The sequence below is a fragment of the Brachyistius frenatus genome, unplaced genomic scaffold (genome assembly GCF_029030835.1).
Source record: "Brachyistius frenatus isolate BFR_SWC_R1_liver_20210118 unplaced genomic scaffold, ASM2903083v1 Contig_92, whole genome shotgun sequence".
In the NCBI taxonomy this organism is placed as follows: domain Eukaryota; kingdom Metazoa; phylum Chordata; class Actinopteri; family Embiotocidae; genus Brachyistius; species Brachyistius frenatus.
This window is the reverse complement of record NW_027210691.1, coordinates 1615001-1637982: the sequence shown is the minus strand read 5'-3', so window position 1 is coordinate 1637982 and position 22982 is coordinate 1615001. Positions and strand designations below refer to the sequence as shown.

The window sequence follows — 22982 nt, the reverse complement described above, 5'->3', positions numbered from 1 at the left end:
TACAAATATGTTGTTTTTTTTATTTCTTTCCTTATATTATTTTACTGTTTTGTTTTTCTTGACTGACGTGAGTCAGGGCGCCAGAAGAACGTTCACCTGCACTCAGTGTTTTCAAACATAATTAAAAATGATTAAATTGCATTGAAGTGCATTAAACATTTTTCATATGAGGCTTCATGTTTTACTCCTGTTGGCATCACGACTCATCTGTTAAGATAAAACAAGTTTTTTTTTAAATTTTATTTAATGCTTCATATTTTATGAAATTCTATATTATTTAGATATTGATTTTTTTATTTGTATTTGATATTAGTATTTTAGGCCTCATTTTATAAAGTATATTGCTCTATAATATAATTGTATACCTATTTTGTAAATTATATATTCTAGGTCTTATTTTCATGTTCTTCAGTCTTATTTTGGAATTTACATTTTTAACATAACATTCATTTTTTATTTTAATTTAGAATTGTTATTTTTTATGTAGATGTAGTTTTTTTCTTGTATTTCTTTTTAGTTTATGTTTTGTATTGAATCTTTTATTTTATTTTATTTGTTTGTTTTGTGTAATTGTTTAATTTAAGTGGTTTTTTGTATTCCTCACGTGAGCGCGCACGTTCACTGACTCCTACGTCACCCGTTCAGGTTTCGGTAGGAGCCAATCAGAAGCGTCCAGGTCACAGGTGCCGTATTTGTAGCGGAAGAGAAGATGGCTGCTGCGAGGAACGGGAAGAGCGGGCTGCTCGAGAAAGTGAGAACTAAACGGATTGTTTGATTTCACTTTAAACAGAAGTTTCAGGTTTTATTTCGTCCCTGAGTTCAGGACTGAAGGACCGCAGCTCTCTGCTGCCCGGAAGTTGGTTCTGCAGCCGAGCCGTAGCTAGCGGCTAAGCTAAAGCTAACCGGCTGAATTAGATGAAACTCAAATGAAAATCTAAATCAGAATCAGGCTCGTTGAAGTGAAGCTGTGGTTAAGTTGTGGTTAAGTTGTGGTTAAGTTGTGGTTGTTCCCGCTCTGACAAACAACCAGTCTGACGTCAAACCGCAGCTTCGATCCGTTTCCTGTTTCCAGCTGTGAGACACGCAGCTGCACCAGAGTCCGTTCAGAAAACAGCTGATTTAGTTTGATCACGCGTTAAAACCGCTGCGGTTGGAGTTTGAGTCCAGAGTCTGTACATGAGGATCGATACACCTGATCGGACCTGCTGACGTGTTTATTTGGATCAGGTGTTACTGATTGATCAGATTTCGTTCAGGTTAAAGAGCAATACTGTGACGTATGGAGCTCTCTGCCGGAAGTGACGTCATCAGTTCACATAAATTATCATCACACATTTTATTTTATATGTTTGTATGCGTGTGTGTGTTGCAGTGGAGGATCGATGAGAAGCCGGTGAAGATCGATAAGTGGGACGGAGCTGCGGTGAAGAATTCTCTGGACGACGCTGCGAAGAAGGTGAGCGTCACCGTTTCCATGGCAACACGTCAGCCCAGGGAGTTCACAGCGATCAGCTGATCAGTTGATCAGATTGATTCACTTATCATTGAAAACACAGCAGACATGAATGGAAGGATGAAAATGAAACACGTTTAACTGTTTGGACAAAGAGGAAACGTTCAGAACAATAATAATAATAATAATAATAATAATAATAATAACCATGGGAGGAGTTTTTGTGTTGCGTTGAGAAAATCAGACAGAAAAACGAACGGGAAGAAAAATCAATAATCAGCTTCAGTTTTGCGTATTTAGTTTTTTCTTTCGGATTTTAGCATAAAGTTTTTGTTGGGTTGCGTTTTTCTCCATTGACGTTTTCTTTGATCCCGTAATCAGACCTGACCCAGCTGGTTGCCATAGTAACGCTGCTGTCCCGCTGCTGCGCCCCCTTCAGGTGCTGCTGGAGAAGTACTGCTACGTGGAGAACTTCGGGCTGGTGGACGGACGTCTGCTGATCTGCACCGTCTCCTGTCTGTTCGCCATGCTGGCTCTGGTCTGGGACTACCTGCACCCCTTCCCCGAGTCCAGACCGGTGCTCGCCTGCTGCGTCATCTCATATCCTTCAACAGGTCCCACCTGGTCCCAACAGGTCCCAACAGGTCCCACCTGGTCCCACCTGGTCCCACCTGTACCAGGTTTTTCTGAAAACAAACAAAAGTATAAAAATCTCAAAGTGAAATATTTTCCAGGTGAAACCGGTTCGTTTATGAATCGTGTGTTTGTGTTGAAACCGGTTCAGACTGGAGCAGCTGGTTTAAACCGGTTGTAACGGGACACCGGTTGTTGTTTTGATCAATAAGCCATCGATGTGTTTGATGTGAAGAGTTTCTTTAACTCGTCTTCATCACGTACTTCATCATGATGGGCATCCTGACGCTCTACACGTCCTACCAGGAGAAGAACATCTTCCTGGTGGCGCTGCAGAGAGACCCGGCCGGGATGGACCCGGACCACATCTGGCAGCTGGCGTCCTCCCTCAAACGGTCAGCGGCGGTCTGGGATTCAAACCTGCAACCGATCGACTGAGTTTTAAAACGCGTGACCTGCCGACCGCGTTGAGCTCGTCACGTGTTTCAAAACGAGATTAATGAACTGTTGAAGCTTCAACTGACAATTAGTGATGAATCATCGGTTGTTCAACAGGACAGCAGCTGTCAATCAGCGGTGAAATCAAATAATCTGCAACTATTTTCAAAATATAGTATCTCAGTCAATGTTTAAAAAAAAACAACTTTCAAATTAAAGCATCTGAAATGAGACAATTTGCTGCTTTTCATTGTGTAAACTTTATTTTTAAAGACGCAGCATTTTGTAGGTTTAATTAACCAAACATCAGTTAATGGACGTGTTCCTGAGCCGCAGCGCTTTGACCAGAAATCTAGAAAATGTAAAACCTCCGGGCGATCCGTTCCGCTCCGGCTGACGGTGTTAATCCTCCGGGCGATCCGTTCCGCTCCGGCTGACGGTGTTAAACCTCCGGGTGATCCGTTCCGCTCCGGCTGACGGTGTTAATTCTCCGGGCGATCCGTTCCGCTCCGGCTGACGGTGTTAATTCTCCGGGCGATCCGTTCCGCTCCGGCTGACGGTGTTAATTCTCCGGGCGATCCGTTCCGCTCCGGCTGACGGTGTTAATCCTCCGGGCGATCCGTTCCGCTCCGGCTGACGGTGTTAATCCTCCGGGCGATCCGTTCCGCTCCGGCTGACGGTGTTAATCCTCCGGGCGATCCGCTCCGGCTGACGGTGCGTTCCTGTCGTTCTCCAGGTTCGATGACCAGTACTCTCTCAGAGTCTCCTTCACCGACGGGAAGACGAAGAGCACGAGGGACGCCGAGTTCACCAAGTCTGTGGCGGCGTTCTTCGACGACAGCGGGACGCTGGCGATGGACCAGTTTGAAAAGTGTGTTTCCAAACTGCACGACACGCTGGCCTCCGACAAGAAAACCAAATAACGTCCGTCGGACCGCCGGTGAGCTTCTGGTTCTGAACTCCACCGTCGCAGTTGTTCTTCGTTCCTCCGAGTTCATTGGTTTCAGTTTGATTCTAAACGTCCGGTTTTCTTGTGTCGCAGGAGACGAGTCGTCACGTTTGTATTTACGATTCTTACGAGTTTGTTGCAGCTGAGAGTTTAAGAAAGACTCCCGCTAGCCGTTACCACGACGACACCGACGACAAACACGTCAGATCTTCGTGGTTTCTGATCCGGGACGTCAACTTCCCAACTTCTGTCTGAACGGACCAACAGAACAAACTGCTGACTCACCGCCGGTGATGATGATGAAGATGATGAAGCTCCCAGCTGTGAAGAACTGAAACCAATGAACGGAACGAAGTTGGAACTTCGTACGACAGATTTCTTACATTCACACATTAGAAACAGAAACAGGAAGTTATCGGATCTTCAACCGCTCGTCTTCATCAGTTTGTTTTGAAGAGAAAAGTTTGTAGTTTAAAGTGTTGAAGTGTTGAAGTGTTAAAGTGTTAAAGTGTTAAAGTGTTGAAGTGTTGATATAAAAGGTTAAAAAGATTTCAGCTCTTCGTGCGAACATCGTTCTGACGTCCATCAGATCGGTCCAATCACAGCGCAGTGGGCGGAGCCATGAGGTCACATGGGTACAAAACAAGCAGCTAATGGAGCAAACAAACAAACAAACAAATAAATAAATGCAGCCTGATGGTTTTTTAGTGGGAAAGTAAAGAAAACACATTTAAGAACTAATTTTCAATCCATCACTTGTCGGTTTGTTTCTAAACATGTTCAGATGTTATTGAATTAGCATCGTTAGCGTTTTATCAGCGGATCCAACCGGCGTGAAGCAGAAATGCTAATCATGCTAACGCTCGATGCCTTGCGACAGGAAGCGGACTGAATGTCGACCCAAACTTTCACTTTGAATGTTTGTTTGTTTGTTTTTTTCCTCTGAGCCTTTTTCTCTGTAACTTCTGTCAAACATTAAAGATGGATTCTGTTACTCAAACACCGCAGACATTTGTGTGTCGTTAGCCACCGCGTGTTGTTGTTGCAGTACCGCAGTTCGGCCAGCAGACGGAGCTGTCGTACTGCTGCTGTTTAATGCTGCGATAATAACGACTTCAAGACGAAAGTGCACGAGAAGTGTGCTGCACGTCATTTATTAAACACCAAATAAGGACGATCTCCGGGTCGGAACACGGTCGGGCCCCCGAAGCTAACAACACCGAGATAACTGGTGGAAACATCGAGGTGTTTTATTTCAGGAGAAGTTGATGCTGTTGGAATTTGAGTCAATCGGAATCTGCCTGGTGGCGCGCAGTGGTACTGCAGTTTAATGATATAGGAGTACATGATCTCACCAGGAACCACAGCGTTGGTGGTATAGTGGTTAGCATAGCTGCCTTCCAAGCAGTTGACCCGGGTTCGATTCCCGGCCAACGCAATCATCCTTTTTCCCGCTTAATGAGTTCATGTTGAAGCTGTTTCTTTTTTCGAGTTTTTTTTGTACCAGTTTTACTGCTTTCATACTGATGCGAACAGCTGCAGCTGTTAAATACACATTCAGATAGAAGCTATTCATCTTATAAAGCACTGGCAGTACATTTTTTATCCACCACAGAAGTACGTCTCAGAAACAGAGCTGAGTTATAATAACAACAAGTTAAACTCTCACAGACGACAGAACAATAGAATTTAAATAGATTACATGTATATGGTGCAGTGGTTAGCACCGTCACCTCACAGCAACAAAAAAAAAGGTTCCGGGTTCGAATCCGGTCCTGGGCCTTTCTGTGCGGAGTTTGCATGTTCTCCCTGTGCTTGCGTGGGTTCTCTCCGGGTTCTCCGGCTTCCTCCCATCATCCAAAAACATGCACCTCAGGTCAGGTTACCTGGCGCCGCGCTAGTGGCAGCCTGCTGCAGCAGCTCCCCCCTGAGAGCCCCCCTGCTGTAGGGAAGACATTTCCCCTCGGGGATTAATAAAGTGTATAAAATCAAAAAAATAAATCAAATCAAATATAAAGTTTTAGGGGGGGGGTGTAAGACACGATGTGCCCGGCAGTGGGCAGTAACATCACAGCAGCGTCTAGTTTGCTGAACCAGAAGAAGAAGAACCGGAAGTGTTTCCTTGTGACTGAAAGACGCCGCGCGCTTCTACGACTCCGCCGTTATTTACGTCGTTAAACCGTCACCGAGCCGCAGAGGTTGTCCTCGGCTGCCGGGACTCTCACCGGGACTCTCACCGGGACTCTCATCGGGACTCTCACCGGGACTCTCACCGGGACTCTCACCGGGACTCTCACCGGGAGTCTGTGTTCTACCCCACCGAGCAGGCCGCTGCCGTGGTCGGCCGCCGTTCCCCGCGTTCTTCCTCCGGTGGTCGTGCCGTCATGGCGGCGGGAGGCGGTTCGGCTCCTCCGCACGTCGGCGACGTCGAAGAAGACGCTTCACAGCTGCTGTTCCCGAAAGGTCGGTACCGGGTCAATCTTGAGTTTTCATGCAGCTTAGAGTGGGGAGGGGTTTATCCTGGCTCCGCCCATCTTGTCTGGCCACGCCCAGTTCGGAGTTCAGAACCAACACAACTTCTGTTTACGAAGAGATGAAACATCGTTGGAGAAAAACGTTCCAGTTTCAATGTGAATAAATCTGATGTTAGAACGGCGTAATGTTCCGTCTTTCGTAGTTTCGCTTCGTTAACCGGAACGTACTCTCCCCGTTAACCGGAACGTACTCTCCCCGTTAACCGGAACGTACTCTCCCCGTTAACCGGAACGTACTCTCCCCGTTAACCGGACTCTCCCCGTTAACCGGACTCTCCCCGTTAACTGGAACGGACTCTCCCCGTTAACCGGAACGGACTCTCCCCGTTAACCGGAACGGACTCTCCCCGTTAACCGGAACGTACTCTCCCTGTTAACCGGAACGGACTCTCCCCGTTAACCGGACTCTCCCCATTAACCGGAACGTACTCTCCCTGTTAACCGGAACGGACTCTCCCCGTTAACCGGACTCTCCCCATTAACCAGAACGTACTCTCCCTGTTAACCGGAACGTACTCTCCCCGTTAACCGGACTCTCCCCATTAACCGGAACGGACTCTCCCTGTTAACCGGAACGGACTCTCCCCGTTAACCGGAACGGACTCTCCCCGTTAACCGGAACGTACTCTCCCTGTTAACCGGAACGGACTCTCCCCGTTAACCGGACTCTCCCCGTTAACCGGAACGGACTCTCCCCGTTAACCGGACTCTCCCCGTTAACCGGAACGTACTCTCCCTGTTAACCGGACTCTCCCTGTTAACCGGAACGGACTCTCCCCGTTAACCGGAACGTACTCTCCCCGTTAACCGGACTCTCCCCGTTAACCGGAACGGACTCTCCCTGTTAACCGGACTCTCCCCGTTAACCGGAACGTACTCTCCCTGTTAACCGGAACGGACTCTCCCCGTTAACCGGACTCTCCCCGTTAACCGGACTCTCCTCCGCATGCGGTTAGCTAGCTACTGTTAACAGTTTGACTGAAATCCGTGTCCCCGCTGGTCCCGAGGGACGGGGCCCGACGGGCGGTTCTGGAGGATCCGGTCTGGTTAATCTTCGCTGCCTCCACAGAGTTCGAGAACTCGGAGACGCTGCTGAACTCGGAGGTCCACATGCTGCTGGAACACCGCAAGCAGCAGAACGAGAGCGCCGAGGACGAGCAGGAACTCTCCGAGGTCTTCATGAAGACCCTGAACTACACGGCCCGGTTCAGCCGCTTCAAGAACCGAGAGACCATCACCGCCGTGCGCAGGTACCCAGAACCTCCAGCTGGACCGCGGCCCGGGTTTCAAAGGGCCCGGATTCGGTCCTGGTCTCTGTGATCTGGACTTGGTCCTGGTCCTGGTCCTGGTTCTGGTTCTGGTCTGACCCGGTCTCTCTCTTGTCCTCAGTCTCCTCCTCCAGAAGAAGCTTCATAAGTTCGAGTTGGCCAGTTTGGCGAATTTGTGTCCTGAAGCTGCTGAAGAGGCCAAAGCCCTGATCCCCAGGTCAGTGGACAGGAAGCAGCTCAATGCACCTTCACAGTAAAAGTCTGACACACAGGAAACACCAAACCTTCACAATAAAAGTCTAACCTACTGGTTCTGTTTTAGTTTGGAGGGTCGATTTGAAGATGAAGAGCTGCAGCAGATTCTGGACGACATCCAGACCAAGAGAAGCTTCCAGTACTGAGACCGGGACCGGGACCCGGTCCTCCAGCAGGTCCCTTCATTCCTCTGTTAGTTAGTAGACGTCCAGACCCGGGTCACGTGGTTCTGACACTGAACCGGGTCTCCAGAACTTTTTCATGGATAACTGAACAGCTGATGGCTCCTTCACAATAAAATCTCATTTGTTTTTTGTACTTCTTGTTTCTTTCATTTTTCTTCCATTGATTAATCAATCGATCAGCTGATCATCAAACCTGCTGCAGGATTACTGATTATTGATTACTGATTATTGATTACTGATTATTGATCACTGATTATTGATTACTGATTATTGATCACTGATTATTGATCACTGATTACTGATTATTGATCACTGATTATTGATCACTGATTATTGATTACTGATTATTGATCACTGATTATTGATCACTGATTATTGATTACTGATTATTGATTATTGATTACTGATTATTGATCACTGATTATTGATTACTGATTATTGATCACTGATTATTGATCACTGATTATTGATTACTGATTATTGATTACTGATTATTGATCACTGATTATTGATCACTGATTACTGATTATTGATCACTGATTATTGATCACTGATTATTGATTACTGATTATTGATCACTGATTATTGATTACTGATTATTGATTACTGATTATTGATCACTGATTATTGATTACTGATTATTGATCACTGATTATTGATCACTGATTACTGATTATTGATCACTGATTATTGATCACTGATTATTGATTACTGATTATTGATCACTGATTATTGATCACTGATTATTGATTACTGATTATTGATTACTGATTATTGATCACTGATTATTGATTACTGATTATTGATTACTGATTATTGATCACTGATTATTGATCACTGATTATTGATTACTGATTATTGATTACTGATTATTGATCACTGATTATTGATTACTGATTATTGATTATTGATCCGGGTCATCTGAGAAATGAATAAACAACCAGCAGAGTTAAAAACCTTTTAATTGTTTTCAACAATTGTTCTCAAAAAATAAATAAGAGGAGCTGAGAGTCCAGGTTCTGATCCAGGTTCTGATCCAGGTTCTGATCCAGGTTCCGAGTCGGTTGTTTTGCTCACTCAGATGTTGAGGCAGTACGCTGCAGCAGCGTTCGGCTCGCCTGAGTTCTGCAGAACTTCGGGCAGAACTCCGACGGACGTCTCCACCATCCTCACCGAGGTCCGGTTGAACAGACTCCTCTCGTAGTCCACCAGCTGCCTCCAGAACCCGGCGTTCGGTCGGATGAACGGTCGCTGCTCCAGAACCAGCTCATGAGCCCGTCGGAGGTCCAGACCCTCAAACCTGCAGTCACAGAGACCAGAACCTCATCAGAGACCAGAACCTCATCAGAGACCAGAACCTCATCAGAGACCAGGTTTACCTCATGAGGTAAGCCATGATCAGGGCGGGGGACCGGCTCCTGCCGGCGGTGCAGTGGACCAGAGTCGTCCCTGTTTGGTTCTGGTGGATCCTCTCAGCCACGAGGTCGAAGTACTGTCTCAGGGGGGCGTGGGGTCGGTCCTGGACCGGGACGGGGACCACCTGCAGGCCGTCCAGCGGCGGGTAGGAGACGTCCTCCAGGCCGCTGGCGTTCACGATGAGGGTGACGTTCCTGCTGGTCAACACGCTGCGGTTCCGAGCCGAGTCCAGATCGGTGAGGAACAGACGGGCCGACACCTGAGAGACCCGCATGGTCGTCTGCAGGAGGACACGCCTGTTACAAAACAAAAGACGGAAAATCAAATGAGATTTAATAATTCAGACAAAATGAAAACAAATAATCAGTAGTAGTTATAAAAAATAAAAAAAATCCTTCTGTTTCACACAAATCATTAAATAACTTTGATTTTGTTCTTGTTTTTTTAAATGAACGTCTGCCGTTGTGGATCAAAAGGTTGATGTCAGAAGTGGGATTCGAACCCACGCCTCCAGAGGAGACTGCGACCTGAACGCAGCGCCTTAGACCGCTCGGCCATCCTGACTGACAGCATCACTCTGTGACTGCAGCCATAAAAAACATGAACAAATCTCTCGTAACAGTTAATTCTGACTATGATGGATTAAAATTGAAATAGTTTTCACCAACATGAAGACAGACACACAAACTCACGGCTGGTTGAGCGTTATTGGCACGTGATCAATTAATCAAGATCATTGGGAGCGAAGACGTGTCGCGACATGATGTCAGTCACGTGGTGATGAGTCACGCGCTTTAATCAGTTTCACTTCAGCTGTCAGTCAGACAGACAGACAGACAGCTGCAGGTAAGACTCACCTGAAACACACACACACACACACACACACACACACACACACACACACACACACACATCTACAACTCTCTGAAAACTTCATCTCGCGGTTTCTTCTGATCCAGTTTAAACCAAACTACGTTCAAAATTGTTCTTGTTTTCTTCCTGTTTTATTACAACAGAAAGTTACTTCCTATAAAGAAGGAACATCGTGTTGAATCCGGCCATCAGGTCACTTTATAAAATAAACTTTCAGGTCGTCCTGGTTGGACTTTCTGCTCCTCCATTTTGGGCTGGAGAAACCGGAAGTGAAGGCAGAATCCTGTTTAAACTGTACAGCTGCTTTATCAGGAGATTAATACCGAAAGTAATGATGATCAATGTTACCGCCGTCTGATCGACAGTGTGCGCGCGTGTTTTCTCACCTGTTTGATCCGGATTTAAAAGCAGAAGAACCGTTTTAGACTGAAAACCAGCGAGGCGCCAAAACATCCGGCCACAGAACTTCAGAATAAAAGCCTCACTAACAACCTTCGCACAAAACCTAACCGGAAGTGTCAGAGATCCTCATTAAAACCTGTTTTACTTATTTTAAATGTTTACCAGTGAAAACTGTTTGTGTATTGTTTTTAATAGGATTGTCAGTAAATCAGGTGATCAGACCTGCGGAGGTCACGAGGTCTGGACCGGAAATAACCGAGAACTAAACAACCAATCAATGATCAGAAGAGTTTCAAATGTCCTGTTGATCGATCAGTTTAGTTGATAGTTTTTATCTGGATCAATATTCTGAACAAACAGGAAGTGACTACAGATTCGGTTTGTTTTATTATTGTTTATTTTAAGCTTTTATATAAATAATTTCATGACATTTATTGATGATTCTGAGCCTTCTTCTTTTCTTCTTTTCTTCTCAGCTTAGATCGGTTCCTCTCCTGGTCCCGGTTCAGACGTAGACTCTGTGAAAATGCAGAACCAGAAGACCCGGCGGAGCCCCACCGAGACCGGTCCAACCCAGAAGGCGGTCCTCCCTCAGGTCAGATACCACCCCTCCATCCAGACTGCAGGAGGCGGAGCCAAAACCACCAACAAACCCAGAACCAGTCGCACCCAGAAGACCAGACCTGGTGCTGCTCAGCCCCCTCAGACCAGGACCGGACAACAGGCGGTCGAGGAGAACCAGGATGCTGGTGAACCGGACCGCGCTGTGAGACCACGTCCTGACGGTGGACAGAAACAGAAACCTGCCGCTCCAGATCCAGATGTTCCTCAGAAACCGGGCCCGCCCAGACCGGATCAGGTCCCCCTGGGAGTGGGGGTCCAGCTGGACCGGGGCGTGGTGGAGGAGGTGGAGGTCCTGACCCGAGGACAGAGCACCAACCAGGACTGGTTCGCCTGGAGGAAGAACCGGATCACGGCCTCGGCGGCTCACCGCATCGCTCACTGCCGCTTCGTTAACGGCAGGAGCAAAGCCCCGCCCACCTCCTACCTGGCTGCTGTCACAGGTAGGCCACGCCCCTTTACATCCAAAACAAACAGATTGATTTTATTTATGTTTTATTCAGATAAGAAAAATCCAATCAGAGAGCAGATTAATGAAATGACGGTCTGACAGGAAACCTGGTTCTGATTCTGTGAACACCTGACTGCCTCCACAGGTGAGGGGTCCAGAGTCCAGACCAGAGCCATGAGCTGGGGGATCCGGATGGAGGCCGAGGTCGTCCGCAGGTACCAGGTGAGTTTCAGGAAGTAGAGGAGGAGTCTGTCAAACCTCAATCTGATGATGACGATGATGTCGCTGACGATGATGTCACTGATGACGTCCCGCAGAAGCTGAAGACCTCCTTGTTGGGCCGGCCGGTCTCCGTCCAGGACTGCGGTCTGTTCATCGACGCTCGGCGTCCCTGGTTGGCCGCGAGTCCCGACGGCATCGTGACGGACAGCTGGACCGGCCAATGGCTGCTCTGCCTGGAGGTCAAGTGTCCCTACAAGCACCGACAGAGACGAGTGGAGGACGCCTGCAGGGACGACCGCGCTTTCTGTCTGGAGATACAAGACGAGGACGGACGGGAGCCGGGAAAGGTGAGAAAGATGTTTCATCGTCCAGGACAGTCGGTGTGTCCGTCTCATAGACTCGTCGTTAACGTCCTCTCCTCGTCCTCTTGTCCCAGACTCCGATTTACCGTCTGAAGACGTCCCACAGTTACTTCACACAGATCCAGTGTCAGCTGGCGGTGACCGGCCTGCGGCGCGCCGACCTGGTTGTCTTCACCTTGAAGGAGACGGCCGTGGTCCCGGTGACCTTCGACCCCGGCCTATGGGAGGAGACGGTGTCCAAGCTGGAGGTCTTTTACAAGGACGCTGTCCTGCCTCACGTCAGACAGAAGACGCAGCAGGACGGAGCAGCAGCCTGGATGCCCGAGTTGTAGAGACGAAGGTTCAGAAGGTTCCCCAAGAACAGGAACTTTCCTGCTGTGGGAACAGGAACTAACTCCACATGAAGACCCACGACCCAGCTGAGGTCCCGAAGGCCCGAGACCAGCGTTGGTTGGGTGACATTCATGGTGAACCTGGGACGTCACCTTTTGGCACATCAGTGGACAGATGTGGGAAAGTTCCTGAACTTTAGTTCCTGATTATTTAAAGTTCCTGGACTTTAGTTCCTGGTTATTTAGAGTTCCTGAACTTTAGTTCCTGGTTATTTAAAGTTCCTGGATTTTAGTTCCTGGCTATTTAAAGTTCCTGTACTTTAGTTCCTGGTTATTTAGAGTTCCTGGACTTTAGTTCCAGGAACTTCAGGTGGAAAATCTTCTTCAGCTGTTGACATGAAACATTATTTATGTTATCATAAATCAGGATGTTTACACTCAAACAGAAACCGAACTGAACGAAAAATGATCAGGAACCATTAAAGAACCTCAGAGGACCTGCAGCAGAACCTTCTCATCTGTTGAACCTGTGGGTTTAACGGAGCCTCACGTTTATTCATCTGAATTCAATAATCAATAATGATGATAATCATTATTTGTTGGACATAATCGTTTGTTTTCATGACTGAACGTTCTTCATGAACGTTGTTCCGTCTCTGATCTGAAGTGATGAACTTTGTGACTTTTAATCATTTATAACCTGCAGTTTTGGGGAAAAGGTCAGAGGTCAGTGAGTCTTTGAAGATAAAAACCTGTGAGGCTGAAGTGAAGACGAGAAACATGATATGATGCTTTTATTTTGTAGAGTGTAAATATAATGTTTGTTAGACGGTCTGCTCCTTTAAAACTGATAAAAGTTGATGATACAAAACAGAATCAGCTTTAATGTGACGACAAACTGACGACTTTAAATAAACTCTGAGTCATTCGAGATGACTCCGCCCCCCTTCCAGAGTTCACTGTGACCTCACCAGGTGAATAAAAACAACCAATCAGCTCGCAGCAGGTCACCCGAGCAGCACGTGAGTTCAGAGAAGAAAGGTCCTCCGGTCCGCTCTGACAGCTGATTGGCTGCTCTGACAGCTGATTGGCTGCTCTGACAGGTACTCTGATGGAGGGGGCGGGGGTTAAATTACTGGTGGGTGTGGTCAGTCAACAAGGGGGTGGAGCTTCACAGGTAACCCTCTTTCCTGAACTGCTCGTGCAGGATGTCTCGGTATTCGTCGAAGCCGCCGTCGATGCGCCCAACTTTCCCGCCGTCGCACACCCACAGCTCCTTACACACCAGCCGGATCAGACGCTCGTCGTGGGACACCAGGATGAGCCCGCCCTAAAACGTGACATCACACAGGTGAGGAGGCTGAGATACACCAGGATACACCTGAGACTCACTCGCTCACTCACTCTGAACTTGTTGAGAGCTTTGGCCAGAGCCTCGATGGTCTCCATGTCCAGGTGGTTGGTCGGCTCGTCCAGGATGTAGAAGTTTGGACTGAAGGGCAGAGAGACGACATCATCATCATCATCACTAAACATACTATCAGCTGATCCCTGAGCTCTCGGTTACCAGGGCATGGTCATCTGAGCGAAGGCCACCCGGCTCTTCTGCCCCCCCGACAGACTGGCCACCGGCCTCGTGGAGAGCTCCCCGGTGATACCGTAACCTCCCAGCTGGTGGCGGTACTCCTCCTCCGTCCGACCTGGGACACAAACACGGCAGCCAATCAGAGCTGAGCACAGAGCTGCTGCTGCTTTTGTTGTTGTTGTTTCTGTAGTTACCTGGGAACCGGTTCAGCAGCAGCTCCACAGAACAAACATTCAGGTCCAGCTGGTCGACGTGATGCTGACTAAAGTAACCGATCTTCAGGCTCCTGATGAGACGGGAACAAAAGAAACAGGTGTCATAGAAACCGGTTCCCTACCATACTGTTCCCCTGGAGAACGGTTCCCTACCATACTGTTCCCCCGGAGAACGGTTCTCTACCATACTGTTCCCCAGGAGAACGGTTCCCTACCATACTGTTCCCCCGGAGAACGGTTCCCTACCATACTGTTCCCCCAGAGAACGGTTCCCTTCCAGACTCTTCCCCAGGAGAACGGTTCCCTACCAGACTGTTCCCCAGGAGAACGGTTCCCTACCAGACTGTTCCCCCAGAGAACGGTTCCCTTCCAGACTCTTCCCCAGGAGAACGGTTCCCTACCAGACTGTTCCCCCAGAGAACGGTTCCCTACCAGACTGTTCTTACAGTTCCCTAATCAGATAATAGATGGGTTCTCCAAACAGGAAGTAAAAGGTTCTCTGAAGATGATATATGGTTCCCTGAACAACTGCTCTGATTGGTCGGTGGGTCGTCTCACCTGTGAGCTTGTCTGACACCGTTGACCGGCGTCAACTCGCCCATCAGCAGTTTGAGGACGGTGGTTTTTCCGGCGCCGTTTTCACCGACCTGCCAGAAAACACAAGAACCTCAACATCCTGTCGGTTCCAATCCTCATTATTGATCCATGTGATCAGTTATTAAATCTAGTGTGAATACTGCAGGAGTCTGGATGCTCATCATGATGTCATTGTGCTGATTGATCGGTGTGATTGATTGATGACACGTACGATGCAGATCCGAGAGTCGAGGTCGGCTGACAGGTTGAGTCCCGAGAAGAGTCGCTGGTCCGGACTGTAGTAGAACTCCACTTCATCCAGCTGCAGGATGGGCGGAGACAACTTCTCAAAGTTATCTGGAAACCTGCAGCAACACGCAGCGGATCAATAAATCTGAACAGAAAGTTACTGATCGATCTGATTGATCCATGACACGGTTTGATTTTCTCACCTTAAAGTGACCTCAGTTTCTTTTTCAAGTGGCTTCAGTTCCGGCCTGCAGGAGAAACAATGGTCAATCAATCAATCAATCACTCAATCAATCAATCAATCAATCAGTGAAGTGTTCACTCACAGCTTCTCCAGTAGTTTGAGTTTACTCTGAACCTGAGCTGCTCTGTTGGCGTTGTATCGAAATCTGTCGATGAAAACCTGAAACACAAACACAGCAGTACTAGTACGTGTACCTGTATGTGTACCAGTAGTACGTGTACCAGTAGTACCTGTACTAGTAGTACCTGTACGTGTACTAGTAGTACGTGTAGTAGTAGTACCTGTATGTGTTGTCTGTACTGCAGCTGGGCCTCGTATTCTCTTTGTTGGTTTTTAAGTCTGTCTTCTTTGGTTTTGATAAAGTTTTCGTAGTCGCCACGGTAACTGTCGAGCCTCTGGGAGTGCAGGTGTACGATGTCCGTTACCACGGCGTTGAGGAAGTTTCTGTCGTGGGAGACGACCAAGATGGTGGACGCCCACGTCTGAGGGAGGAGATACTCATTACATGTTAGCTCATGGCTAACTGCTCCTACTGTTTCCAATGAGGAATGCTAGCGTTAAAGTGGATTAGTGGTCAGACCTGCAGGTAGTTCTCCAACCACAGAATGGCTCTGACATCCAGCATGTTGGTCGGCTCTGAAACACACCGACCAAGAGGTTACACTAGTTCTACACCTCCACCCACCTCCACCCACCCCTCCCCCACCAGGTCTGCAGTCAGCAGGTTGTTGATCAGAGGATGTGACTCACCGTCCAGCAGCAGCAGGTCGGGCCTGGTGACAACAAACAACACAGAAATCAGCAAACAGACCTCATTTGGACTTCCTGTCTGTTGGTCTGTGGACTTCCTGTCTAGTGGTCTGTGGACTTCCTGTCTGGTGGTCTGTGGACTTCCTGTCTGTCCTGTCTGTTGGTCTGTGGACTTCCTGTCTGTTGGTCTGTGGACTTCCTGTCTGGTGGTCTGTGGACTTCCTGTCTGTCCTGTCTGTTGGTCTGTGGACTTCCTGTCCGGTGGTCTGTGGACTTCCTGTCTGTCCTGTCTGGTGGTCTGTGGACTTCCTGTCTGTTGGTCTGTGGACTTCCTGTCTAGTGGTCTGTGGACTTCCTGTCTGTTGGTCTGTCGACTTCCTCTCTGGTGGTCTGTGGACTTCCTGTCTGTCCTGTCTGTTGGTCTGTGGACTTCCTGTCTAGTGGTCTGTGGACTTCCTGTCTGTCCTGTCTGTTGGTCTGTGGATTTCCTGTCCGGTGGTCTGTGGACTTCCTGTCTGTCCTGTCTGGTGGTCTGTGGACTTCCTGTCTGTTGGTCTGTGGACTTCCTGTCCGGTGGTCTGTGGACTTCCTATCTGTCCTGTCTGTGGACTTCCTGTCTGTCCTGTCTGTTGGTCTGTGGACTTCCTGTCTAGTGGTCTGTGGACTTCCTGTCTGTTGGTCTGTGGACTTCCTGTCTAGTGGTCTGTGGACTTCCTGTCTGTTGGTCTGTGGACTTCCTGTCTGTCCTGTCTGTGGACTTCCTGTCTGTCCTGTCTGTTGGTCTGTGGACTTCCTGTCTAGTGGTCTGTGGACTTCCTGTCTGTCCTGTCTGTTGGTCTGTGGACTTCCTGTCTGTCCTGTCTGTTGGTCTGTGGACTTCCTGTCTAGTGGTCTGTGGACTTCCTGTCTGTTGGTCTGTGGACTTCCTGTCTGTTGGTCTGTGGACTTCCTCTCTGTTGGTCTGTGGACGTCCTGTCTGTTGGTCTGTGGACGTCCTGTCCGGTGGTCTGTGGACGTCCTGTCTGTTGGTCTGTGGACGTCCTGTCTGTTGGTCTGTGGACTTCCTGTCTAGTGGTCTGTGGACTTCCTGTCTGTTGGTCTGTGGACTTCCTGTCTAGTGGTCTGTGGACTTCCTGTCTGTTGGTCTGTGGACTTCCTGTCTAGTGGTCTGTGGACTTCCTGTCTGTTGGTCTGTGGACGTCCTGTCTGTTGGTCTGTGGACGTCCTGTCTGTTGGTCTGTGGACGTCCTGTCCGGTGGTCTGTGGACGTCCTGTCTGTTGGTCTGTGGACTTCCTGTCTGTTGGTCTGTGGACGTCCTGTCCGGTGGTCTGTGGACGTCCTGTCTGTTGGTCTGTGGACGTCCTGTCCGGTGGTCTGTGGACGTCCTGTCTGTTGGTCTGTGGACGTCCTGTCTGTTGGTCTGTGGACGTCCTGTCTGTTGGTCTGTGGACTTCCTGTCTAGTGGTCTGTGGACTTCCTGTCTGTTGGTCTGTGGACTTCCTGTCCAGTGGTCTGTGGACTTCCTGTCTGTTGGTCTGTGGACTTCCTGTCTAGTGGTCTGTGGACGTCCTGTCTGTTGGTCTGTGGACGTCCTGTCTGTTGGTCTGTGGACGTCCTGTCCGGTGGTCTGTGGACGTCCTGTCTGTTGGTCTGTGGACTTCCTGTCTGTTGGTCTGTGGACGTCCTGTCCGGTGGTCTGTGGACGTCCTGTCTGTTGGTCTGTGGACGTCCTGTCCGGTGGTCTGTGGACGTCCTGTCTGTTGGTCTGTGGACGTCCTGTCTGTTGGTCTGTGGACGTCCTGTCTGTTGGTCTGTGGACTTCCTGTCTAGTGGTCTGTGGACTTCCTGTCTGTTGGTCTGTGGACTTCCTGTCTAGTGGTCTGTGGACTTCCTGTCTGTTGGTCTGTGGACTTCCTGTCTAGTGGTCTGTGGACTTCCTGTCTAGTGGTCTGTGGACTTCCTGTCTGTTGGTCTGTGGACGTCCTGTCTGTTGGTCTGTGGACGTCCTGTCCGGTGGTCTGTGGACGTCCTGTCCGGTGGTCTGTGGACGTCCTGTCCGGTGGTCTGTGGACGTCCTGTCCGGTGGTCTCACCTGGCGAACAGAGCCCGTGCCAGCGCCAGCCTCATCCTCCAGCCTCCTGAGAACTCCCTGCACACAGAAACACAGAAACTCTGCAGTCGCCCTCAAACACGTGAAATGTGCTCGTGTGACGGACAGGTGACTCACTTGGTGGTCTGCTGTTGCATTCTGGGAGAAAATCCCAGACCGGCCAGGATGACGGAGGCTCTGATCGAACGAGACGGACGTCAATCAAAATCACACGGATGAGGAGGCGGGACTTTTAGCCTCGCGGCGGAAATGCCCGAAGAAGAAAATGAATGTCGTGTCCGTGTGGTTGCCATAGTTACCGGGCCGGGGCCTTGTCGGCTTCGATCTCCTCCAGCTTTGCGTAGATCTCGGACAGCCGGACGCTCTCCATCCCGTCAACCCTGAGACGACAACAAGCCGTCAGACCGGATCGATCGATCGATCGACCGACTCTGAAGCGCCGTTCTTACGTTCCGTTGGCGATGCGAGCGTTCAGCCGCCGGTCCTCGTCCAGCAGCTCCTCCCGCTGCGTGTCGCTCTGCAGGACGCTTTGCAGCGCCCCCGTCTCGTCTCCTGCCACTTCCTGCTCCACGTGGAGGATGGAGATGTGGGCGGGGACGCGGAGGTTACGACTGGCCAGCATCTTCAACAGCGTTGTTTTCCCCAGACCGTTACGACCAATCAGACCGTAGCGCCGGCCCGTTGCCAGAGACAGCTCCGCCCCCTGCAGCAGACACCTGGAGACACAAACACCTGATTTAAGAAGTCCTTTCTGCCCCGCCTCCCTGCAGCGCCCCCTGCTGACACTTCCTGCTTTCTCACCTCTCTCCGAAGGAAACGTCAAAGTTCTCGATGCGGATGTCGTAACTACGATTCTTCCCTGATTGGTCGACTCGGTTTTCCTTCTTACTGCTGGCCTGACTGGCCGACGCCTCCTCCAGGACTCTGAGAGGACACATAAGGACAGGTGAGGACAGGTTGAGGACAGGTGAGGACAGGTGAGGACAGGTTGAGGACTTACAGTGGACTGGATCCTTTCTGAGAGTCCTTCTCGTTTCTGCGTTCATGTTTTGCTTTCAGCTTCGCTTCAGCTTTCTCCAACTTCTTGGCGTTGACCGTCTGAACAGCAGAAACAGTATAAATAAATAAAGACATGAAAAAAGAACAACAAAGTAAACGGAGGGACGTACACACGGTTTCATGAACAGATTGAACTCACCGTGTTCTGCGAACGTTTCATCATCCAGATGCCCTGAACGTCTTCGGCTGCACAAACTGGAGACGAGGAGACAACGTGATCAATAACTGTCCTCTACGTGCGCTCGGTACGGGAGGACGTACAGTACGAGAGGACAGGTTGAGGACGAGAACGGAGCCCTGAGGGACGCCGCGGGTCAGAGCCCCCAAACCAACCACAGCCGGGGTCAAGTACTCAAAAAGGAAATTCATCATCAAAGATTTTCCAGGTACCCCCCCGACCTTTGACCCCCCCTGACCTTTGCCCCCCGACCTTTGCCCCCCTGACCTTTGCTCTCCCCCCCCCCCCTGACCTTCGACCCCCCTTGATGTTCTTACCGTTGTCAGAAGAGATCTGCGAGAGCTGGACCGGAGCGTCCAACAACACCTGCCTCTGAGAGCCGTGATGGTTGTTCCTGACAAACACAGGGAGGACAACAAACCGTTAAACCGTGTCCCCGCCGGAGAGGACGGACATGTCCCCTCCTGCTGGGACGAGATGAAGCGCTCCTCCTCCTGTCTCCTCACAGTTTGAGCGTGTTGAACATCTGGAGGCAGATGTCTCTGACGTCGTCCTCGTTGTGACTGTCGGCCGACACCTCCTGCAGGACCCCGCCGACGGCGTCGTAGACCTCCTCGCCATCCTCGAAGTCGGCGCCGCAGCTTTCCAACACACCTGGAAGACAAACGTTCTTCCTGTTTAATATGAAATCCGTCTGTCCTGCGCCTCCGGCCCGGTCCGGTTCTCCTGGAGGGTCCTGAGGCGGCCCTCAGACCAGAGGAGATCTACGATCCCTCCGGTGGGTTCTGGGTCCTGCCAGGAGGACGGGTCCAGGAGGACCTCCAGTGGACGGTGCAGCCTGGTCCTGATCTGGATCCGGATTCTGGTCCATAATTAATCAATACATTGTATTTCTGATTCATCACATTTGAACTGACAGGATCTCTAATCAATCATAATCAATCATAATCAACCGATCAATCATAATCAATTAATCGTAATCAATCATGGTCAATCATAGTTGATCAATCAATCATAATCACCCAATTAATCAATCATTATCAATCACTCATAGTTAATCATAAGTAATCAATCAATCATAATCAGTCTTAAATTAACTTCCTGCTTCTTTCTGCTCTGATCATAGTTTCCTGTTTCTGATCCTCCTCCAGCGGCTCAGTTCTCCATCTAGCCCGGGTTCATGTCCATCTAGCCCGGGTTCATGTCCATCTAACCCGGGTTCATGTCCATCTAACCCGGGTTCATGTCCATCTAGCCCGGGTTCATGTCCATCTAACCCGGGTTCATGTCCATCTAGCCCGGGTTCATGTCCATCTAACCCGGGTTCATGTCCATCTAACCCGCCCATCTAGCCCGGGTTCATGTCCATCTAGCCCGGGTTCATGTCCATCTAACCCGGGTTCGGGTCCATCTAGCCCGGGTTCATGTCCATCTAGCCCGGGTTCATGTCCATCTAACCCGGGTTCGGGTCCATCTAACCCGGGTTCATGTCCATCTAACCCGGGTTCATGTCCATCTAACCCGGGTTCGGGTCCATCTAGCCCGGGTTCATGTCCATCTAACCCGGGTTCATGTCCATCTAACCCGGGTTCATGTCCATCTAACCCGGGTTCATGTCCATCTAACCCGGGTTCATGTCCATCTAACCCGGGTTCATGTCCATCTAACCCGGGTTCATGTCCATCTAACCCGGGTTCGGGTCCATCTAGCCCGGGTTCATGTCCATCTAACCCGGGTTCGGGTCCATCTAACCCGGGTTCGGGTCCATCTAACCCGGGTTCATGTCCATCTAACCCGGGTTCATGTCCATCTAGCCCGGGTTCATGTCCATCTAACCCGGGTTCATGTCCATCTAGCCCGGGTTCATGTCCATCTAACCCGGGTTCATGTCCATCTAACCCGGGTTCATGTCCATCTAACCCGGGTTCATGTCCATCTAACCCGGGCCATGCCTCGCTGAGTACCAGCCCGGTTAGCTCGTTAGCTCAGCGGCTATAAGAGCCGCGTCTGGCCGGCCAGCAGGCAGGTAACAGGCCGCTGAGTTCGGCTCCGGCCCCGGCGGACAGCGGCTCCGGCCCCGGGTACAGCGGCTCTCTGCTCGGCCTCTCTCACCTGTGATGTAGTCGAAAAGCTCCACGTCGATCTCAGGGAACTCGCTCTTCAGGATCTCCACGTACGTCGCCATGATACCCGGCCCTGGACACCACGCCGAGACGCGCATGCGTCAACATGCGACAAGAACAGTGAACTCTGGTGGATGTAGTTTGGGGTTGTGATGACGTCAGTCGACGACAAACTATAAATACGATAAAACAGAAAAGATTCCAGCTGTTGTTGTAAAGAATGTACATAAATAATGAGTGACGACAATCATGATTGATTATTTACTATCTAAGTCTCATGAAACGTTTTTAGAACTTATAAAACATTAAAAACACAGGATTATATTTGAAATTGATCTTTTTAAATCTGAGTGAAACAGAGGAGTCACCGTTCAATTTATTTTCACTGGTTATTTCTGCTTTTAACGCAGAAAAAAATCAAACCAATACAGACAATTAAGTCCATCATACATCGGAGTATTAGAAAATACTATACTAATAATAATAGTAATAATAATAATAATAGTAATAATAATAACAATAATAGTAATAGTAATAATAATAATAGTAATAATAATAATAGTAATAATAATAGTAATAGTAATAATAATAATAGTAATAATAATAGTAATAGCAATAATAATAGTAATAACAATAATAGTAATAGCAATAATAATGGTAATAATAACAATAGTAATAATAATAATAGTAATAATAATAATAGCAATAATAATGGTAATAATAACAATAGTAATAATAATAATAATAGTAATAATAATAGTAATAGTAATAATAATAGTAATGTTAATAATAGTAATAATAATAATAGTAATAATAATAATAGTAATAATAATAGTAATAATAATAATAGTAATAATAATAATAGTAATAGTAATAATAATAGTAATGTTAATAATAGTAATAATAATAATAGTAATAATAATAATAATAGTAATAGTAATAATAATAGTAATAGTAATAATAATAGTAATGTTAATAATAGTAATAATAATAGTAGTAATAATAATAATAGTAATAATAATAATAGTAATAATAATAATAGCAATAATAATGGTAATAATAACAATAGTAATAATAATAGTAATAATAATAGTAATAGTAATAATAATAGTAATGTTAATAATAGTAATAATAATAATAATAGTAATAATAATAATAGCAATAATAATGGTAATAATAACAATAGTAATAATAATAATAATAGTAATAATAATAGTAATAATAATAGTAATGTTAATAATAGTAATAATAATAATAGTAATAATAATAATAATAGTAATGTTAATAATAGTAATAATAGTAATAATAATAGTAATAATAATAGTCATAGTAATACAAATAGTAATAATAACAATAATAACAGTAATAAATACCAAAGTATTGATAAGTATTACAATCCTGTAGTATTATATCGTAGTATCAGTGTACCGTATTATTGTTATTTTGATGGAGTTGTCCGGAGGAGCAGCTCCCTGTCAGCGCCGCAGTGCGCATGCTC

At 48.0% G+C, this 22982-nt stretch overlaps 5 protein-coding genes, 1 long non-coding RNA gene and 2 other non-coding genes across 10 annotated transcripts in view; 5 read left to right on the top strand and 3 right to left on the bottom strand.

Annotated features, from left to right (window-relative positions):
* The first annotated feature begins 643 nt into the window (after nucleotides 1–643).
* On the top strand, nucleotides 644–3651 carry spcs2 (signal peptidase complex subunit 2). 2 transcript variants are annotated; one of them, XM_069710466.1, is made up of 6 exons: nucleotides 644–751; nucleotides 1373–1456; nucleotides 1893–2053; nucleotides 2347–2481; nucleotides 3261–3464; nucleotides 3567–3651. In XM_069710466.1, the coding sequence occupies exons 1-5, from the start codon at nucleotides 710–712 to the stop codon at nucleotides 3445–3447; spliced, it is 609 nt and encodes a 202-aa protein (XP_069566567.1). In that variant the 5' UTR covers nucleotides 644–709; the 3' UTR covers nucleotides 3448–3464; nucleotides 3567–3651. The 2 variants fall into 2 exon arrangements, with proteins under 2 accessions (XP_069566567.1, XP_069566566.1); XM_069710465.1 differs by having other exon boundaries at nucleotides 3261–3651.
* A 25-nt stretch (nucleotides 3652–3676) lies between these two features.
* On the top strand, nucleotides 3677–4473 carry LOC138627844 (uncharacterized). Its single transcript, XR_011311416.1, has 2 exons — nucleotides 3677–3942; nucleotides 3975–4473. It is a non-coding gene; the product is annotated as an uncharacterized lncRNA (long non-coding RNA).
* A 366-nt stretch (nucleotides 4474–4839) lies between these two features.
* Nucleotides 4840–4911, top strand: trnag-ucc (transfer RNA glycine (anticodon UCC)). The gene has a single exon. It is a non-coding gene; the product is annotated as a tRNA-Gly (tRNA).
* An 860-nt stretch (nucleotides 4912–5771) lies between these two features.
* Nucleotides 5772–7848, top strand: polr2d (RNA polymerase II subunit D). The gene is made up of 4 exons (XM_069710428.1): nucleotides 5772–5936; nucleotides 7077–7257; nucleotides 7397–7492; nucleotides 7598–7848. The coding sequence occupies exons 1-4, from the start codon at nucleotides 5858–5860 to the stop codon at nucleotides 7674–7676; spliced, it is 435 nt and encodes a 144-aa protein (XP_069566529.1). The 5' UTR covers nucleotides 5772–5857; the 3' UTR covers nucleotides 7677–7848.
* An 811-nt stretch (nucleotides 7849–8659) lies between these two features.
* Nucleotides 8660–10470, bottom strand: LOC138627869 (dual specificity protein phosphatase 14). Of its 2 annotated transcripts, XM_069710499.1 has the most exons (4): nucleotides 10391–10455; nucleotides 9824–9988; nucleotides 9095–9427; nucleotides 8660–9015 (listed from the first exon to the last, which is right to left on the bottom strand). In XM_069710499.1, the coding sequence occupies exons 3-4, from the start codon at nucleotides 9403–9405 to the stop codon at nucleotides 8793–8795; spliced, it is 534 nt and encodes a 177-aa protein (XP_069566600.1). In that variant the 5' UTR covers nucleotides 9406–9427; nucleotides 9824–9988; nucleotides 10391–10455; the 3' UTR covers nucleotides 8660–8792. The 2 variants fall into 2 exon arrangements, with proteins under 2 accessions (XP_069566600.1, XP_069566601.1); XM_069710500.1 differs by lacking the exon at nucleotides 9824–9988 and having other exon boundaries at nucleotides 10391–10470.
* On the bottom strand, nucleotides 9613–9695 carry trnal-cag (transfer RNA leucine (anticodon CAG)). The gene has a single exon. It is a non-coding gene; the product is annotated as a tRNA-Leu (tRNA).
* LOC138627868 (uncharacterized) lies at nucleotides 9921–13093 on the top strand. Its single transcript, XM_069710498.1, has 5 exons — nucleotides 9921–9977; nucleotides 10883–11470; nucleotides 11624–11700; nucleotides 11796–12047; nucleotides 12137–13093. Exons 2-5 carry the CDS (start codon nucleotides 10933–10935, stop codon nucleotides 12392–12394), a joined length of 1125 nt encoding a protein of 374 aa, XP_069566599.1. The 5' UTR covers nucleotides 9921–9977; nucleotides 10883–10932; the 3' UTR covers nucleotides 12395–13093.
* Nucleotides 13094–13174: 81 nt separating this feature from the next.
* The window catches only part of abcf3 (ATP-binding cassette, sub-family F (GCN20), member 3), a 9809-nt gene continuing 1 nt past the window's right edge, over nucleotides 13175–22982 (bottom strand). The window contains exons 1-22 of the mRNA XM_069710497.1: nucleotides 22913–22982; nucleotides 21474–21657; nucleotides 19868–20015; nucleotides 19679–19755; nucleotides 19323–19378; nucleotides 19125–19222; nucleotides 18926–19048; nucleotides 18574–18840; nucleotides 18424–18504; nucleotides 18242–18301; nucleotides 18107–18163; nucleotides 16014–16036; nucleotides 15844–15899; nucleotides 15545–15745; nucleotides 15346–15422; nucleotides 15223–15267; nucleotides 15003–15135; nucleotides 14753–14841; nucleotides 14174–14265; nucleotides 13962–14094; nucleotides 13799–13886; nucleotides 13175–13724 (exon numbers count right to left, since the gene is read on the bottom strand). The exon at nucleotides 22913–22982 is cut by the window's right edge and continues 1 nt beyond it. Coding sequence (XP_069566598.1) covers nucleotides 13566–13724; nucleotides 13799–13886; nucleotides 13962–14094; nucleotides 14174–14265; nucleotides 14753–14841; nucleotides 15003–15135; nucleotides 15223–15267; nucleotides 15346–15422; nucleotides 15545–15745; nucleotides 15844–15899; nucleotides 16014–16036; nucleotides 18107–18163; nucleotides 18242–18301; nucleotides 18424–18504; nucleotides 18574–18840; nucleotides 18926–19048; nucleotides 19125–19222; nucleotides 19323–19378; nucleotides 19679–19755; nucleotides 19868–20015; nucleotides 21474–21582 — 2172 coding nt within the window. The 5' untranslated portion in view covers nucleotides 21583–21657; nucleotides 22913–22982 and the 3' untranslated portion in view covers nucleotides 13175–13565. The remainder of the gene's footprint in view (nucleotides 13725–13798; nucleotides 13887–13961; nucleotides 14095–14173; nucleotides 14266–14752; nucleotides 14842–15002; nucleotides 15136–15222; nucleotides 15268–15345; nucleotides 15423–15544; nucleotides 15746–15843; nucleotides 15900–16013; nucleotides 16037–18106; nucleotides 18164–18241; nucleotides 18302–18423; nucleotides 18505–18573; nucleotides 18841–18925; nucleotides 19049–19124; nucleotides 19223–19322; nucleotides 19379–19678; nucleotides 19756–19867; nucleotides 20016–21473; nucleotides 21658–22912) is intronic.